This window comes from Lepisma saccharinum, chromosome 5 (assembly GCF_977018435.1).
Source record: "Lepisma saccharinum chromosome 5, izLepSacc3.1, whole genome shotgun sequence".
Taxonomy (NCBI): Eukaryota; Metazoa; Arthropoda; class Insecta; order Zygentoma; family Lepismatidae; genus Lepisma; species Lepisma saccharinum.
In genome coordinates this window covers 47,898,089-47,918,427 of record NC_139233.1, presented here as the reverse complement: position 1 = coordinate 47,918,427, position 20,339 = coordinate 47,898,089, and the positions used below count along the sequence as shown (strand labels likewise).

The 20,339-nt window shown below is 40.5% G+C and overlaps 1 protein-coding gene across 2 annotated transcripts in view; it reads left to right on the top strand.

The window, feature by feature from the left end:
- LOC145987800 (uncharacterized) overlaps positions 1-20,339 on the top strand; it is a 171,312-nt gene that overhangs the window by 56,682 nt on the left and 94,291 nt on the right. For both annotated transcript variants that reach the window (XM_083122506.1, XM_083122505.1), the window contains exons 2-3: positions 13,934-14,072; positions 15,578-15,733. In XM_083122506.1, the coding sequence (XP_082978632.1) occupies positions 13,934-14,072; positions 15,578-15,733 (295 nt within the window). The remainder of the gene's footprint in view (positions 1-13,933; positions 14,073-15,577; positions 15,734-20,339) is intronic.

The following is a 20,339-nucleotide window of genomic DNA, read 5'->3' as shown; positions in this document are numbered from 1 at the left end:
TACTCTCTAAATAATTTTAAATAAAAAATGAATGCAATCTACTGATAAGTTTATGTTTTTCAACACTTCACTACAATAAAGAACACGAAGTTCCCTCTTTAGTTTTCCCTCTTCTATGAAGGGATAATACATCTGGGAAGATGCCTCTGTTTAAAGATTGTTCTCTTTCATTATGTCCTCGTAGAGCAAGTTCATGTCGACCACAGAATTTTAAGCAATCGATAATTCTATTTAATATATGCCTATTTTTCCGGATAAATTCATTGTGTCTTGTAATTGACTGCCTATGTCCTTCATCAATTTGTGTTCGAACATCAACCCTGCCAAACTCACTCAAACATAGCGAATGAAAGCCACCAAAACACTACAGAACAACACGCGAGATCGAACGCGACGCAACGGAAGTAGTCCCGAATCAGCACTCAAATCCATTGCACTCTCCCCTGTTATCTCTGCTAGCAGTTACCTTCACTGTAGCGTAGGTGGGTGTAGGCCACGCCTTCCTTTGCGACGTGCCCCGGAAAGCGATAATTGACATCAATGCCGCTAGGGGCGCTGTCGTATCCATTGCAACAGACGATGAATTTACGTGGGTAAAAATCGCCTTTTAAAAGACTGTGTGATAGTTATGCGTTATGGTGATTGATAATTACGTGAATACGTCCGTTTTTCTTTAAGGGCTAAGCCCCGGAAGCCCCAAGGGACGAGACGCCACTGCGTATTAAGGAATTGATGTTGCCCTGAATATATTTCAGCAACCTATTCATCATCTCATCTTCCTTACTCGCGTCAACTGACGCGAAATCACGCACACCAGAAGTCAGGAAAAAGCAGACGTCACCTAAGACAGATTGCCAAGTAGGAGGCCTGGCTCTTATTCCGGAGTGAGTGAATAAAAGTGGTTTTGAGGTTCACCCAGCCTCTAATAAAAATGGAAACCTGGCGACAACACTGGGAGTAAAGGCAGCAGAAGCGTGATGTTGATCACATCACCTTCACGAAAGGTTGAGATTGTGCACGTGTGGGGTCCTACCTCCACAAACACCTCATACATCCCCATTGCATGTTGAAATGTTCCGTGGAGTTTTAACTTGTTGATTATGTATACTGAAAAATAACTCCAGAACCTTGTATCAGCAGTTGGTTCATGCAACAAAGAAAAAAGTAGATTTCTTCCTAATTGACAATAGAAAGAATGGGAATATGAAACACAGCAAAAGAAAGGAAAGTTAAGGATGACTAAAGGAGTTTCAATAGAAACACTTACCATCTCTGTGCGAAAGAGGGAGGCAGAGGGATGCGTCTACCCCAATAATCGAGACAAATGTATTAATTAAACGTAAAATGTTGATAAAGTTTGTGCCTTGCTGATAATTCAAATATAATAACACCTAAGCCTAGCTTAAAAACATTATTTCCCTATTGTTTATGCATGTGAGGTGACGAGTAGTGCAAATTGAAGAATTGTAATTATAAACCAGTGATCTATATAGTAACCCTAAGCTCAACAGCATTCTCTCTCTTCCTAATATCAGTGCTGGAAGTGAGGGGGATCGGGGGATGGTATATCCCCAGCTAGCAAAATTTTCACATAGCATCCCCAAGCTGTTTCATTATCACCATGTTAAACCATAGGAGCATACCCCCATCTAGCCCCAAAGCTCAATCAAACGTCTTCAAATAGCTTTAAGAGCTGCCTAATATTGAAAAGTTGCATAATCTGCACGACATCCACTGCAATTCGACATCGAAAATCTAACATGGAACCAACTGACCACATTTACTGTACATTCCAACCTTCCTCAAGAGAAAACTTGAGAGTGGCTACCGTCACGAAATTTCCTCGCAAAGAACCGAAGAAAGTTGTCGAAGAAACCAGAAGGAATCAGCAGCGGTACTGTGATTTAAAACCCATCATGGCGATGCAATACAATTACAACCCCATTTGGGTCGTGAAATATGCGGCTCAGAAGCTCGGAAGACGTTAGGAGAAAAAAAAAAAAACTTTTCCCTCTTTGGAAAAAAATGCCTTAATGGTAGCCGGCCGTTATAGTGAAAGAATCTCCTAGGGTCCAAAGATTGAACAGGGAACAGGGATCCGCACCCTGAAGGCTCTAGGCTGTCTTAATCACCGGTGTGAACCGCGTATAGAACCGGCGAAAAAAAAATCATTGCGCTCTACTCTCCAGGCAAATACGACTCCGGCGCGGATTTGCTGTTGGTCAAGTAGGCGTATCGGCGCCGGGAGTAGGCCCCCCCGCTGCAATTTGGCGTACCGGGAAGGGCAGTAATCATCGGCTGTAAAGAACGGTTTGCACAGCAATGATGTATCGCATCAAGCAGCTACCTGCGTGAGAAGTAGGAGATAAAACACTCCACCGACTCTGGTCCACATTCGAGCGCACCTGTATCCTTCAGGCGTCACGACAACGTCTCCCCTTGACAGCCTCCGAAAATCCATGTTCCAATAGTGTCCAGTTACTCAATTTGAATTCCAAGAAAAACAATTTTGGCTTGGTGAAGCATTACATTCCTTCCCCTTTCGCAAATGGTAGGAGTATTTGAATTTGATTGCACGACATACCTTTGAGAGCCAAAGGGTACTACCGTGTCGATTCCGATGGACATGATTTTTTGAGGAAGTAGTCCGCTATCCCCTTGGTGCTGGTTTAGACCACAAATTTGCCTCTACCCCTACCGAGACTGAAACAGATGTATACTCTAAGAACTTTACATCCTATATATCTCTACCATAAGAAGTTTACATAGTGTAGTTCTCTACTCCAAGAACCTACATATATACTGTATATCCTCACTCTAAGAATCTATATACAATGTATTATTCCACTTTAAGAATCCATGTATACCGTGTTATTTTACTAAGAACACACACACACACACACACTGTGTTTCTTCACTCTTAAGAACATATACGTACGTACATGCTGTATATATCCACTCTAAGAACCTATACATACTGTATGTCTCTTTTCTAAGAACCTGTATATACTGCATTTCTCCACTCTGAGAACCTGTATATACTGTATTTCTCCACTCTATATGTGTGTGTGTGTGTGTGTGTGTGTGTGTGTGTGTGTGTGTGTGTGTGTGTGTGTGTGTGTGTGTGTACTGAATATCCCCATTCTAAGAACATGTATATACTGTATTTCTCCACTCTGAAAACCTGTATATACTGTATTTCTTCACTCTAAAAATCTATATATACTGAATATCTCTACTGTAAAAATCCTATATGTACTGTATTTCTCCACTCCAAGAATCTAAATATACATTATATTTCTCCACAATACCTCAAATTCTGTAAGGACGAGGACTACAGTTTCCTTCAAGAAGCATGAAGATCAGAGGGAGATCTGGTGTCTGTCAGAAGCTAAGATTTTACATGAAAGTAATACTTGAAGTACATATTGTCAGTTTGTACATATCGCATACTGTCTCTACGCTCGGAGTTCTTTGTTGGCCTTTACGACACCTCTTGGTGTCCTGGGTGTTTGGTTTTGGATCTCACCAATCCAGGCTTATTGTCGTTACCAACAGGAAAGCAGTAGTTTTGAATAACTGGCATCAAAACTAGTAATTTTAGGGCTTATATAACCTTGATAGACGCTTTGATTCTTCTTTGTCTGTGTCGCATCTTAAGACAAAATCCACTGTTTTCTTTCTTCGTATGTGTTACTGTTCTCATCAAATCCTTGTCTAATAAATGCGACTTTGTGCTTCCTAACTTGTAGCCTAATATGTCAGCTGATATTTCAACAAAACGCATGCAGCCTTTCGTCTTTTCCTCGAGGATAATGTCTGGTTCTTCACAGCATTTTTTCAAAGCTCTAGAACTAATTAGCTCTATTAAAACAACCCTTTCCTATTTAAAGTTTTCTTCTCTGTTATTAGGTCTTGATTTTTATTAGTACGCGTTTGCCTGGAATATCCTTGCAATTATCAAAAAAGGATAAAAATAACTTGCAGAAAGCATGAGTGTCGTGAAGGCAACTTGCATAAGCCAATTACCATAGCGGTATCGCAAAATAAAATGCATTTGTATTGCATGCAAGTGTGATAGGAGGAAGCTTGCATTTAAACATTACGATGCACCGTGGGAAAGACAGTCATGCATCATAGTATCATTGGCGCAAGCGAGGAATCCTATCATAGCCCTCTCCCTCCTGCAAGGTCGTCTCTGGGAAACTGTTTCGTTCTTGGATCACGCATACGCTCTTGTATCCGTAACAAAATACTTTGGGATGCAGGATAAGGAAATTACAGGGTTTGCTCGAAACACGATTAGGGAGCAGTTTCCACCCCCTAGACGTTCATTTTCGCCCTAGTTTCGGCATCAAACAGGTAGAACTGCCAGCAAATATATCGTCCATCGGGTTCTTACTGGAAAGAGGAAACGAACCCGGTACTCAAAAGAGCGATCGTGTCGAGGATGGCACAAAAATAAGTGGATTCGCGCCGTCGCGAATATTAAACCCGCCAACTGCAGCTTCGGACGGCAACGGATTAACAACCAGTTTTCGTTTCATTTTAGCCATACCGCACGGGAGCATCTTTTTTCCCAGTCGGCCAAAGGCCAGCTAAGGTCAGACGGGGAGGTCTCGGTCTGAGAGAGAGAAGCGGCGAGCGTCGTTAGCATAAACCATGAGGGGAAGCACAGGTGGCTGGCTTCTTCCCAGCTCCCGGCAGGGGGCGGCAAGGTTGAAGGCCACACGGCAAGGTCTGCACGGTACAGATCGAGACCGGAGATCTGCTGTGGAATATGGGGGAGGGGGAGGGTTGGTGTAATTGCCGGCTAACAATATGAAACACGGTCTTGTTTTCGTTTTTTTTCCTTAATCCCACAGGTCTGCCCTGAGGTATATAGGCCTCCAGAATGAACTTTATGGTCTACAAAAACGCACGCCGCTTTATCTTTGGGTACAAGAAGCTCCCGGGTGCGGCTTAGGTGCGAATTATCTCTTTACGTATCCTCCTGTTACAAAGTAATAGCAAAGTACAACGAGACATGCGAAATTGATATATAACATCTTTGTCGCCAAAATAAATATGTCAGAAAACCAGGGTTACAAAGCTTCCATACATGATAGCATGTGAATAAAATGAAAGTAAAAAGTAAAACTACCCTGTGGCCATTTTAGCGTGCCATGAAGATACGTAAAGGGTTTGGATGTAGGGCACCACTCATCGTGAATGACAGATCAACTGTTTGCATCCATAACAAGTCAGTCACATTATCTACTCCAACTGTAGCAAAGGTGAGCAATTAGTCCACACTGTAGCGATCAACAATTAGTTGTTATCATTTGTTCGAATCCCGGCCTGTGGGTCGGTGTTTATGAGTGTCGTTTCATCAATTTCATCATATCATCACTCATCATCCTCGTCCTCGCCATTAATCAAAAGTGTCAGAAATGCGAAGGAAAGAAAATCCAATCAATCTATCTATCGTTAGGACTTCCCCGATGGTGTAGTGGTAGCGTAATCACCTCGTAATCAAAGAGTCCAGGATTCGATGTCTAGAGGAGGCACATAGTAGTGCGGACCCCACTTTAAACTGTAGGTAAAGTCCTGATTAGCCTATCTATACATATAATGGAATTAGAACCAAAAACTTAAACTCAATATTTTTTTTTCACCTCACAACAGACAAATCGTGGCAATTTAAGTTGCATTAAGGTTCTTCAAGCTAACAATTCTTGCAATTTTAGCTCCTTCTTTCCAAATACAGTACATGAATGATTCTAGCAATCAGCAAAACCTGTATTAGCAATTGTCGACAAGGAAAAAAACGTTCAACTAAGGTTAATAATATGGACAAAGTAACAAATACAATGTAAGGAACTGCAAATCTTGGGTTGTTGATTTGTTCGAAAGCAGGAGGTGAACAAACCGCCAAGAACGTGCCCAGAAACCGTTCAACGAAGACATCCACCTGCGAGCCCCGACCATACACACTCAAGTTTACTTTACCCTAGCAGGTCTTCTGAAACCGCCAGGTGACACCCGTGGCGCCTTCGCTGACAAATTCCCCATCGCGACAATCTCGTCGTCAAAATATGAAGCTGCAGGCTCGTGTGTTACGTGGTAGAGGCTTCCAGATGGTCTCCTAGTCAGAGGAACGGCACCAAAAGTCCTCCATATTTTACCCCACGCCGAGCTGGTTGACAGTCTTTGACGAGAGTGTTGCTGATAACAAGCGGTACATGGACACTCCTCATAGTTCATAGCAGCGAGAAAGAGAAACACCGATTGGATATTTGTGCTTTTTGTTTTCACAGAACTAGAATGGCATGAGGAATAAGAAGAGTTTCACACAAGTTTTGTTGCCTTACTTACGGTAGGTAGTTGCAGATTTGTTGCAGTTTGCTTTGTTTCAATACAATGACCTCAAGAGAGCAGAAGATGGCAGAGAAGAATGGTTGCAGAGACAGGCAAAGAATCATTGATGGAATGCATTGCAGTTATCTATCACCAATGATATTGAATATATTCTGTCGGTGATATTTCATGTGAAGTATAGCACCGCCTACTAGGAAATACCCAGAGTCACCTTGTTTGAAGTCCACTCCAACTGGGATCCGAAACACTGTACAATGTGTCTCCTCGAGGTTTAGACCCCGGACCCCTTCATTACTACCTATTTAATTATGCTGTTGTGCAGTGTGGTTCATCATAGTATTCCTGATATTGCTGATCGTGTTTTATTAAAAGGAAATTTCATAGCAGCATTGGAACTGGTGAGAGAGTCTGTATTAGTCTATAGCCTAATTCATACTATGACTTGGCCCCGTGGCGGAGTGGTTAGCACATCGGAGATTAAGGCGCAGGTTTTTAGGGCGGATTTTTCCCTTCAAATAATATAAAATTCAACATTTATATTTTTTTCCAAAATATATGTAAAGATTTTATACCCGAAATGCACCATATTTAATCCATTAGATGAAGAAAATAAATTGTTTAAGGGCATTATCGAAGGAGGCGAGAGATATCCAACTTTTACATATTAGACCTTAATTGACATGTGGGTTCTGGGGGGACAGTATCCAACTCTAAGTCTTAGATTATGGCTGGTATTTTAGTTAGAGGGTGAGCATTAAATTGAGGTGATATCCAATTCTTGTACATTGCTATTGTCTTAGACTGTTGCAGAAATTCTGGTGTGGAGACTGAGAATTAATTATTTGGAGGAGGTAATCAAAGTCTAAAATTGATTGACTATTAAATTTAGACGGGGAAATAGAAAGCTCTTGATAAAGTGTTAAATCTTATTGTCAAGGGATTTCTGTAGTGGAGAGAGTGTTCGAACATTACATTTTGGAGACTGTATTTAGCCGTATGGTATCCACACGTTTTCGACCCCGAACGTGCCAAAGGAGAAGCTGGAAAAGACTAAGAAAGTATTGACATCCTATTAAATTAATATTCTTAAAAGCCTGCAAAGAAATGAATGTAAAAATTTTCTTGCTCGCAATGATGTGTTGCTAGGATGCGTGTTTGGCGCTTTAATGAGGTGAATGTGAAGTTTATATACTATACCTAGGTAGCTGCATTACAAGACAAGCGATATTCTCGATTATCATCAAGGATTTTAGGGGTGGTCTTGAGTGATGGGCTCCCTGTTTAGAGATTTAGAGAAGAGGGGCACATCAAGTACAGTGTTCAGTAAAGCTAAGGAAAAGTTAAAGACTGAGACTTAGCGCATGAGATTCCCAGTTTCATTTAGTAACCTACAAATTCTACTTTTGTAGAATGTATATTTGAAAGCTAAGAGTACTTTACCATGCGACTTATTCATACATACCAAGCGGATGGCTACGTGTTTATTTATAAATGGGCCGTATGTTTTATTTGTCGCAATCGCGAAGTTAAGTCCTTAGAGGAAACTGGAAAAATGTGGTTTCATACATTCAGAAAAAAATTGTCATTGGTAGCGTTGAAAGTTCAAGCAGAACAATGTTGTTTTCCTTAATGATCGCTCTAAAACTGTGAAAGATTGTACGGTGCCACACACTGTATATTAATTAGTACCTGTCGCCTGAACTTTCTAATTCAGTTCTAAAAGAAATGCATATTTTTATGGAAATTTTCATCGCCTTATTTTTAAATAACTGGTTGAGAATGTGCTTATTTATGTTTTCTGTATTACGTCATTAAAAAATAAACGTACCATTATATATTTTTTTCACTGTTGCTAGCGGAATTTTAAAGTCTGCAGTGATATGGTAGAGTCGGTCATATACAGTATTAGTACTTGTAGTTATTCATTCTGTTTCCGGTTGAGACTGCTCTGCCGGAAGAATTAACAACTTTTAATCCAATCTTATATTAAATAATAAATTAAATGTTCTAAGATCACATTTTAAAATGTGTAGCTTTGTCTTAGTTGGGTTCATGGTTTTCTTAGCCCATATGTGGAAAAAAATACTGGCTCCTGAATTACTTTTAATGTTGCTTACTCCTGGTGGCAGAGCAAATACAAGAGTTTGTTCTGTGATCAGACCGAAAGGACTGTAGATCACATCCTTCAGACGACTCCATATCCGTAACAAGGAAAGTCCCAAAAGTCGTCCACGCAGCCCAAGAGACCACAACTAGTCTTCGGCTGACCATAAACGTCCTTCCATCTGCCGACAACCGGAGGAACCGGACGGCAGCTTCCAGAACACGCACTCGACACGTCTTTCCGGAGGATCTTCAAACTGGAGCATCTTTCACCGATCGGGGACAGGGAACGGTCTCGCCCTGCTTCTGGGCCGAAGAAATCGGCCGGACCAGTTTCTCCCGTCCATTACAGATACTTCTGCAATTGCGCAGATCGAGAGGGTCCAATGTTTACACGACGGTAGCCTTGAGCTGCGAAGAGTACCAACCACACCCGCTCACAGGTGGCGAGGAGCAATAAGAAAAATAGAACAAAATAAAAGCGTCGCGACCTCGATATGTCAATACGGCTTCCACTGACCGTCAAGGACTGCTGGGAGTGGTGGCCTATTGTGTGGGCCGGGGAGAATAAGTTGGAAGAAGTGCGCCTCAAGATCAACACGGAAATGGACACCGCGACCTGCCGTCGTGCTATGTAAGAGCTGCTAGATTGAGGGATTAACTTGCTGGCACCCATAAGGCAAACAGAAGTCCACCTACTGTTTTTGTTAGCCGTTCCCTATTGACCATACGAGCTTACGGTCAAGTTGCAGTCGGCGCAGAAGAACTAATAGGGTGGTGAAGATTGCTCAGGCCCCAAAAGTCTTCACAAGGAGGTGTTACGAGATAATTTTCTTAGGATGGGTCCACAGCTGGACGGAATATTTTCATGTGGGCTCTCCTTCTAATGCCATGCCTTCCAAGACTCTCTCTCTCTCTCTCTCTCTCTCTCTCTCTCTCTCTCTCTCTCTCTCTCTCTCTCTCTCTCTCTCTTCTTTCCTCTTACATTTACTCTATTTCCCTTTCTTTCTCTATCAACCTATCACTATTTCTCTCCAGCTCCTCTCTCTTTCCATTCATTTCCTTTCTTTCAGTCTCTCTGCATGTGCGGAGGCATGGGCATACTCAGCCAATAGTGGAGGTGACATGATCAGCACCACGCTCAGTGCCCAGTTACTAAAACCTGACTAAACCCCAGAGCCACTCCGTGCAGTCAGACATCCTATCGACTGAACCGCCGCCCAGCAAGGAACGACGGCCTGTGCTCAATACTCAGTCCAGGTGGATACTGAAATGGTACGTTAAACGAAGGCCACGGACTTTCCTTCCATTTGTCTCTGTTTTCTTTAACGATAAGCAAACAGTACAAACAAGGACTAATCTTGAATCGGATTGGCACTGAATTTTCGGCTTTAAGTTCTGCTCAATGTGAATATTTTGCCTCGGCCTGAATTTCTGGTTTTAAAGCTTTGCTCGGGCTGAATTTTTGGTTTCGAAATTTTGCTCGACCTGAATTTTGACTTTAAAGATCTGCTCGATATGGACTTTTGGTTGATTGATTTGTTTATTTTTTGCTTCGCTTTTCTGCCACTTTTGACATCGCGAAGATGAGGATGAATAGTGATAAGATGAAATGGATGACGTGACAATCACAAGCACCACAGAAGATTGTACTGTCCGTGAGCCCAGACGCCAGAGCCTCGTTAGAATGCCAAGTGCAGTCCAGGGTGTACCTGATCTTTTTGCGTTCCAGTTCAAATAACTTTTCCTCGCCCATTACTCAACCCTACCACGAAACCATCTGGTAGAGCCGCGGCGGAAATTCTGTAGAAGACCTTCCCCACCAGCAGAAGGAGAAGAAACGGGCGCTGTAATAGCATCCCAGCGAAAACAATCACCTTTCATGCACAGCTCCTCAAGAAAGCTGCATTAGTTCCGTCAGCTTTACAACGTGGTGGCAGGAGAGGGAGGTGGTGGATATTTGCTTCCGTCAATCAACAGCGACGTGGAGTGTGTCCCGGGGCGAGGACATGCTTTAATGGATATGTAATTAGTGGTAGCCCAGATCAGAAGAATGTCCAGTCAAAGGGACGGCGCCGGAGCAACACCCGTGGCGAAATTCATTAACAATAGTGCGCTCCTGCGCCATATTCGGGTGGCTGTATCAAGGGTTATTTTGCTCAACAGTGTTGCTAACTGCAGTTGTATAAAAAATTACATCAGAAGAATGATTGAGTTTGATGGCGATTATTTAGATTTTTAGGAGTTACGTTTCGAATAACCAAACTGTGATTACAGTTACTAAAACCGATTTTTTGCAATTGTAACTTTCTGATAAGCTGCTTTCAGGGACATGACTAAGATTGTATTAATGGATGGGGAAGTGGGGGCTGTCACTTTGATCCAGCTTTCGGGTGGATATAAAGACCAAATAGAGCACTGACTGCCAAAAGGCGAAGTTGTATCCCACCCGTCTCTCACAGCCATATGAATCATGATCCTCATTAGGACATACCTGAGCAAGTTAGAAATTGGTACTAAAAATAGAGCCCAATTACTTTCGAAAAGTCTCTAGCTCAGTTTGTGAGTCTGCTTAGAGCTGGTAACTGGAAGAACGTTGTAAAGGTATAAATTATGTTTTTTTAAGCGATTCACAACTCGCGCCTTCAACATACACACCCATCCATTTTAAAACCTTGTGCCTAGGTTCAACACATGCAGTAGGCCTAACTGAAGTTCTGTGGATATAACTATTGGCAATAGACAGGTATTTCTTCAAACTATAACTTAACATACATTTCCCTTTTCATATAATACAGGTTTATTCATATCTTATTAACATAAGTTAAATCTTGGCCGTTATTCGCAAAATCCACATTTCAGTGTGCCCTGTCCCCCCTTCCCGAAGAGTGTGTGTAGACTCTTGTAGCCACTGGCTTCACGAGTTAAATAAAAATAGTCCTTCAGTACCAAAAGAGGTGGCTGAAGGTATATGTACGTGTGTACCCGGTTTCCCAGATGAAATGTACTATTGAAATAATGTGAAAAGAGCAAGTGTATGTATTAGAAGAAAGAAAGTTAACATTCCCGTCAGTTCACATAGTAAGAAAAGAAAGTTCGCCCAGCCGCTCCCCTTAGAGAAGTAGATGCCTCTTACATCGCTGTATTCCGCCAAATATCTGAGAGCCACTGCTCCCCTGCCCTTATAGGCCCCGCTAATGACCTAAGCCATTACTGAAAACTTTCCGCTGGTCGGTTGTCCAGCGACACACCTACCTACCCCAACGGCCAAGAATACAGACGTACAGGAATACATAGATACAACAACATTATCAAAATACATGAAACTAAAAACAGACGGACCCAATTAAATTAATTAATAAAAATATAAAATAAAAGGGATCAAGTAATGATCGCATCATTACAACGTGTTGCATATGAACTCTAACCAGGTTGTATTTTTTTCACAAATGTAACTAAAGTTGACATTAATTTTCATTACGTTGTAGTAAACCTCGATTAAACATGAAATTATAAATGTAAGAAATTCAAAGTAACCCAGCATTTTATGTCACACAAAACATTAACTTATTACAAATGTATTTACACATAATGAAGGCAAATGTTGTATTTCTATTTTGCCATAAAAGTAAGTGACTTGCAGTTAATCGAAAAAGTTAGCCTTCAAACACAGAGCAAATTCTGTCATTTGACACAAATATTTTGACTGCTGTAATACATTTACATGTACAAACTACCAGAAACGTATTGATTGATGCACTAAATGCGTTTTTGACCTTTGACAAGAATCAAGTTGAGAAGATAAAGAGTGGAAATATAGACTGTATCGATTGCTATGTGTGTACCAAAAGTACATCAACCTCGAATTGATGCATGTGTGTGTATTTACAACTGGGTTACAAGTAACTAACTCCTTGCTTCCAACAAAACTGCCAAGGTTTACTTTGCTTTCAGAAAAAAATTATACATTTGGTAACCATGCTGACGTGACACTGATGGATGAAGAAATTGCTTTTCAAGAATGGGTGCAATCCAGACACGGGGAAGGGGCCCCGATCTCAATTTCAACGGCGATGGAATTCGAATCGGTGGCTCCTCCTGGTGCCGAACAAGAGAGTACAGACCCGGCTTCATTGTTGAGGCCATTATAACCCACAACAATGGTCGCCCGCCAGCCCACAATGCCATCCTCATTTTTCCTCTGCTTCCACAAGCATCCCTCAAATGACCTGGTGCCGGTGTTTGGTAACAGAGCCTCGACTTTGAGGCATAAAAGGGCGCTGAAATTGCACCATACTGGGCGATTCTTCACCAGCGGATCTCTTGCTATTCAACTCCCTATTTTTTGTTCTCCTTATCTCTTTTTGTGTTATTTCGTTTTGCTTCTTATTGTTCAGGAGATCGAAGAAGGATCCAGTAATCGAACAAAAGGTTCCATATTAAATGTTTATGACGGGCGTTTCGAGAATTTTTTATGGAGGTCAGGCCGTTGACATATAATGAAATAATAATAACAATATATGAATTATTTTGATGACTAATAATAAACTCTTCCTTTATTGCAAATTACTATTTTTACTGCATCCTTGGGAAGTGGCTTCTGCTCGGTGTTACAAGTTCCTGAAAAATTTATAATATTCTACCGTTAAAATATAATTTTAAAAAGAACGGGAACTCAACCGTATTTTTATTCAAATTTGAATATATTTCATGCATAAATTGCGTGCATTATAAATAAACTTTTTAAAACTGAATTATTAAGAAGTTGATGAAAAATGTACAATATTCTGCAGTTATAAATTTAAAAAATTGGAACTCAACCGTTTCTTTAATTCAAATTTGAATAAAATTTATAATGGATGCGCTATACATATACTTTTAAAAACTGAAACCACTAGAATTATATTAACAAGGTTAACTGGTCAAGATCATTTATGAGGTAGTTGGATAGAGAATATTTTTATTTCACCATTCAAATTATATTGTAACAACGTACAATTTGACCAAGATAAGAATGACCCTACGACGCTGTAGTCGAATCTTCAATCATAATAAGCGGAGAGGGCAAGAGCAATGCAATCAGCTGCTTGCATTATCCCCGTGGTCCTGAGTTGCCAAATCGTGCAGCACTGTCAAAAGACAGGAGAAGGATAAGCAAGAAGACAAAAAAAAATTACTGTACGCTTTAGTTTGAGAGTTAGCCGGGGGCATTCTTATCTTGGTTAAACTATAAGCCTGTTTGCTATCATCTGACAACAGAGATAGCAAACCACACGAAGGTTCTCTTGTATATGCTTTAGAAATAATTTTCAACAGGTATATTCTTTTTAGAATTGGTACATCATGATGGTTTCTCGAAAATGTGTTTGGCTGGCATACGCCAAAGGTCCAACGAGGCCTTAACATTAACTAATAAGCAAATACGAAATTTCATTCTCTTATATTGTCGTTTCTTTGTTGTCTTTTACAGATTCGTCACAGGTTCGGGTGCTACGACGAAATAACGGAAGTCGACCGACGACGAGTGCGCCACTGTAACTGGGTTCGATTCCTGCGTGCGTCGTCGAGCTACAATGATATGGTCAACCTCGTGGGAACAAAAGTCAAAGGTAATCAAAATGCTCGCTTGTTTCTAAGCCCACTTTATGTTCAGGTAGTCTAATCGGGACTGGACTGCAGTTTAAACTGGGATCCGAACCGAGTCACACATAATGTAGATTTTACGTAATGATGAATAGAAAATTAAAAACTTGGTACAAAAACTGAACACATTTTCGAGATCACAATATTATGGTGCATAAAACTGATTTCGATGCTAAAATGGTGAATTAAATCCCAAATGTGATTTAAAAACTACAATAGTTTCCATTCTAGCATTCACCTATGCGAAATGCAAAAAAAAAAAAAAAAAATCTAGGCTTCTCTTCTCTGGCTTCAAGGTGTCGAGCATGTCATGCAATTTTGTATGAAGATAATACATACGTACTGAAAATTAATGTTCAATACAGGACTCCAAAAGAAAAAGCTGTTAGTATAACTGTAATATAAAATCCTGGGCGATTTTAAGAAAGTACAGAAACAGAAATAAATATCTTGTCTTTTTTAACGACAAAATAAATCAAAATTCATTTTATGAATCTGAGACGATACATACCTGGATACTAATCCATGCTTTAAATTTAGCCATGTTACAACACTTGGTAATTACTGTAACAATATTCCTCCATGCAGTTATTGGAGTGTCAGTAAGTTTATTTATTTCTTAAAAAGTATTATTTTTTTCAATCCAATATTTCGCTGCAGAATTAATCAGTTCCGGAATTTCGCATAATTCATAGGTTATTCAGACTGTGGGAAGTAAATATTATATCATTATAAATTTCAGACGTGTCCACTATATTTTTAAATACGGAATCATTAAATTAACATTAATTAGGTTAACTATGTTACGACCGTTAATACTTTGAAAACAGTCATGCTCATTTTTACGGTATTTGGATGGCACCGGAAATTGACGGTTTTAGACCGTTTTACAATGTTGCATAAATAGCTATAGATGTTAATTACAAATTGTAGTTGTGTGCGTCATAAATATATTTTTGAAAACTCGATCATTAAAAATTACATTAATTAAAGTTAACATTGTCATAGATGTTACTACTTTAAAAACGCCCATGTTATTTTTTTACGGTAGTTCTATGAGAACGGTAATTAAGGGTCTGAGACAGTAATTTTTCTCGTCAATATTTTACAGTGCGTTTCAATGCATATAATTTCACCTTACCTTCCTGTTAGGTGTAGTATTTCAGAACAGACCCTGATTCCTTGAAGCAATATTTTCCAAACACCACAGCGCAGAGGTAACGCTGGTGCCATTATGCACATTTACATATCAACCACGGCGTGCAGGACATGCAAATCATAAGGAACCACGCTTAATTTTTGCAACAACTTACAATTAATACAAAGACGCCTTCGGGGATTCTCTAACGTTGACGAATACGACCATCCAAGAACATGTTAAAATAAGCCCTGAGAATTCCTGTAGTGTTGTAGAAATAGCATGTATGACTCCCTGAAATTGAGTCTTTTTTTTTTGTTTTCTTTCTCGCAGGGGAACCTGTTTTCGAGGCTATTAAAACGATTCCTTCCAACACGGAACTCGTCGCATTTTTTCTGCCGGAGAGGCCCGAGGAGGAGTTTTTTATGCCCGCGGTCCATTACCTCAGGAACTCGCTCTACAGGCGCACCATGGACACCATTCTGGAAGGTAAATACCCCAAAAAGTTATTGTTTATTCGCACATTGTCCAACATTACTTTCAATGAACGATTAATTAGCTGAAATTGAAACTTGGTTACTCTCATTAAAGATACTTCTGTTACATTTTCACTCACTTAATTGCAAGATACAACTTTCAGTTAGAGTTAAGCATTGTGGAAAGTAACTGAGCCTGAGTTACGCATTGTGAAAAGTAATCCGGATAAAATAATTCAGTTTGAAGAATTATTTTTATTTGATTTGTTGATTTTCTTTTAATTCAGCGTCGCTTTTCTGGCACTTTTGGTTAATCACGACGATGAGGATGAGTGACGATACGATGAAAGTAATGATGAGACGCTCACAAAGAATACTCGGGATTCGAACCCTGGGCTCCTGGCGTTGTAGCACGCTGTGCAGCTAACCACTAAGCCTCGGAGGTTGCAAGATTTATTTCGAGTTACTCACTTCCAAAAATAACATAAACGCAGCTTTTTCGAAAATTAACCCAATTATAATTATCGATTTTAAAAATTACTTAGCAATAGTTACGCGCATTTCTAAAAGTAACCCAGTTGGAGTTATTACAAAAGCGTGACTTGGGTGGACCAGGGGACTCTCGCCCCCCAATTTTTTTATGTTTATTAAAATTTACAAGGTAGGGATATCTATTGGAAACCTTCTGCGATTTAATGTTCATGTTCTACCTCTCCAAGTTATGCTGATGGTTACTTATTTTACAAAGTGGTACAATTTCAATTACTAATTTTGAAAACTAAGTCGCGCATTTTGAAAAGTGAAAAAATTATTAATTTTTATATTTTTTAAAATTTTAATTATTATTTATGTATATTTAGTTTTAAACATATTTGTGTGCGTGAGTATATTTTGTGTCTTCCTGCTTAACAGTTCAAGATCGACGGATATGTCATAGTTTCAGGGTCCAAATTCCATCACGATGGTTTGTGCAAAACATTGAAAAATCACTGGTGTTAGAGCAAGTCAGACAGGGGTAGCAGGAGGCCCGCAACACATTTTGGTCAACGGTTAATCTCGGGGATTTTAGAAAGGTGTTCATTACAATCATTGATCTGTGGTATTGTAACACCACCGAAGTTAAACATTGCCAAAAGTTTGGAGTGGACCTCCCGGACCAGTGTCGGCTCACTTCTCTTTCTCTCTCTCTCTATCTCTCTTTCACACACACACACACACACAAGAGTAAATAATTAAAAATAAAAAGCAGATTTCAATAAAGGTCGAGCACTTTATAACCTTTCCTTCATCGGCTTACAATAGTTGTATGGGAAAATACAATTCCTATCTTTGAAAACAACGCATTCGTGTTTAATGTCACATGTGGATCCAAGGTTAACACATTATGCAAAAACGGCTCGAATGCTATATTTACGAACTTGCAGCCTTCAAGTTTTGCAAAACAAGCAGTCCTCGTTCATGGTAACGCTGCTCGCTCACTGTGGCTTACGTCGTCCATGCGGACGTTTGCGTATACAGAAGTTCATTGTAGGAAACACAAAGTAGAAATTCTGGTTTGGAACTTATGCTTCTCGATGGGAATATTGTAATTTGATGTAGAGACGGTCGTTCTGTTCCCAAGTAGACGACCTTAATCAGAATCTGTTGTTGTTGTTTTTTTTTGTTGTTTTTTGTTTTGGATAAAAGCAACTGGAAGTGGTTGTTTTTCTAAATGCAGTGATTTGTATATGAGCTCTAAAGTATTTTACCCGCCGGATAGGTGACAGAACCCGTTAGTGGTCGACTTCCGATCTAGCCACCGAAGTTCCTGGGTTCGAGTCCGGGACTTGTCACGGGCGTCCTTTGTGAATGTTTCTTAATTTCATCTCATCATCACTCATCACTCATTTTCATTCTCGTGATTAGCCAAAAATGGCAGAGAAGCGAAGCTAAATACACTCTAAAAAAGTTGTCACCAAAAGTTGTGGCAACAGGTCACTCAACAGGACACTCCATTTGATGTTAATGAACACCATCTTTGGTGCCTTGTTGCACAATTTGCTCTCAAACCACACCAAGTATGTGGACCTTAAACACTCGAGGCCTATCCGATGGCGCAGTGGTAGCGTTGACGCCTTGCAATCAGGCGGGGGTCCCGGGTTCGATACCCGGTGGAGGCACATAGTGGTTCGGATCCCACTTTAAACTGTATGTCCAGTCCCGATTAGCCTTACTGGGCACAAAGTGGACTTAATACACCAACTCAATCAATCATTTAACACTCGAATAGGCGTTTCACCAATTAGGGTGTTTCATTAGTTTTGATGGTAACTCAGTTGCATATTCTTAGAAAGTAGCGAAGATAAAGAAATGTACACGAGTGTCTGAACTGAGGTTCAAGACTAGACTTCGATATATAGGCACCACTTGGCGACTGACGCTTAACATTACGCGCCAAAGTTGACTGCTTAGTCGCCAAAATGCGAATGAATATATAACAGGATAAAATTCTGGACAAGAAAGGCTTCCAAAAGCGGCACCACTTTTTTTCCATTCTCAATGCGAAGGCTTCTAGAGAAGATTCTTCCCACGTCGCTTAGCCTCCAAATTCACTCTCGTATCCTTCGCCTGCCTTCGTGTAGTTCCGGCACACGGCGGTTCGGGAAGGCGCGCTATATGGACGATATTAGACCACGCTCGGTAGTCTAAACACGACTCTACGGTCTAGTTGTTTCAGTGTGATTGTCTGTTCATCAATTTTATCAAATCATCATTCATCTTCATCGTTGGCATTAGCCAAAACTGGCAGAAAAGCGATGTAAGGGTAGGACAAATACACTGTCTCTGAAATAGCGGTAATTTTCATGGGTCTGAAGTAACAAGTTAACCTTTCAAAAGGATGGAAGTTTTCTTCGAGAAGACCCTAGCTCAAACTGAGCCATGGTGCAGAGGCACCTTAAATCTGTAAATACAGTGGGATGGCCAAATCCGGAAAAAAAAATGATCCGGATATGAGATAATTTTCTGTCCGGATATCGGATATTCGGATTATCTGTTGGATCCTAAACAGATATCGGATAATATGGTGGCTATTTCCTTCTTAAAGTGTCGCAATATGCAACATTATCCCAGACTTGCATAAAATTATATTCCCACGATGAAGTGTGGGGAAGAGTTTTTAATCGTCATCTACAACGTAAAAAGTGTTCCTACGAGCTTGGCGTGTGAACATACAATTAATTGGCAGTTACAGTAGTTTGAGTTTCTACTGGTTTTTATCACCTTAAACAATCGCTTACATTGGAACAATGTGAAGGATACTTGATGGAGAATGAAACATGATGAAAAAATGCCTTGACGAGATTCGGATGCAATATAAAGAGTGATGTAACGTAAATGTAATTTACAACTCTAATATTTTAATGCTCGTGAATAAGGGCCAGAGCGAAATTTGTAGTTGCTCACATGGGTGAGCATTATATATTTCTACATTTTTTAACCTAGGCACATTGTTGGATTTTCAAGGTTGGAATTTTCTCTTGCGCATATGACGTCAGAACTTACGTCCAGGTTTATGCACAGATAAGCTAATCGAGGCTGGAGATTGGTACCACTGCGTGCGTCCACCGTGGACGAGACCGAAAACGAGGCGGAGACGAGATCGAGACACTGCCAAGCCTCCTGTCCCGATACCATCTTCATAATTTGTAGTGTTGCCCACGGGACGAGACGGGACAGGCTTTTAAAAATTCGAGACGAGACGAGATTGACCATGTGCCATAAGACAAACTAATATTTTCGAGACGAGACAGCATTTCCACGAGACTCCACGAGACGAGACAGGCCAAAGTCTCGTCTCGTGGGCAACACTAATAATTTGCATTCCAATTGACTGAATTTGATTTAACTTTTGTTATTTAGCGCCGATTTCTTTTACTTTTGGCTAATCGCGACCATGAGGATGAGTTATGACATTGATAAAGGGACACTCACAAAGAACACCCATTTCCAGGTCGGGGTTCGAATTCGGTACGTCTGGCACCGTAGCGCGCTGTAGTAACCACTCCGCCACGAAGGTCGGCGTCTTGAAAGACAACACAGTCAGTCTGGAAAGACCTGGTCTGGTCTGGGTTTCCCAACAGTCTCGTCCAGGCACCATTTGTAACCCTAAACACCCTACAGATTCTACTGTATTAGCTTCAGTGGGTCCAGGAATTTAGTACCTTTCTGAACACTCTAAATCGGAACAAAATTTTGAGCACTAAAGTCTGCCAAGATCCTTTATCTCCCCAATAGAGGATCGAAACCTTGATCGTCCACACCAATGGTGAGAACACTAACCATTACACTACGTGGAACCGAGGACTCCTCGAAGGCATACGGCTAATGCATGATCTCGCCTTATAAGCAAAGACACACAGGTATCATCCCCGGTGGAGGCACACTGCACAGTGGTTAAGATCCCGCTTTAAACTGTAGATTCAGTCCCGTTTAGCCTATCTGTGCATAAAGTGGATTTGAAGCAAACAAGCTTGAATTTAATAAATTAGCACGAGAGAGCATCTGCAACTCTTGTAGTAGCACTGTTATCAGACGATTTGTTGCATTCATTCTCTCGCTGAATTAACACTAATTGCTGC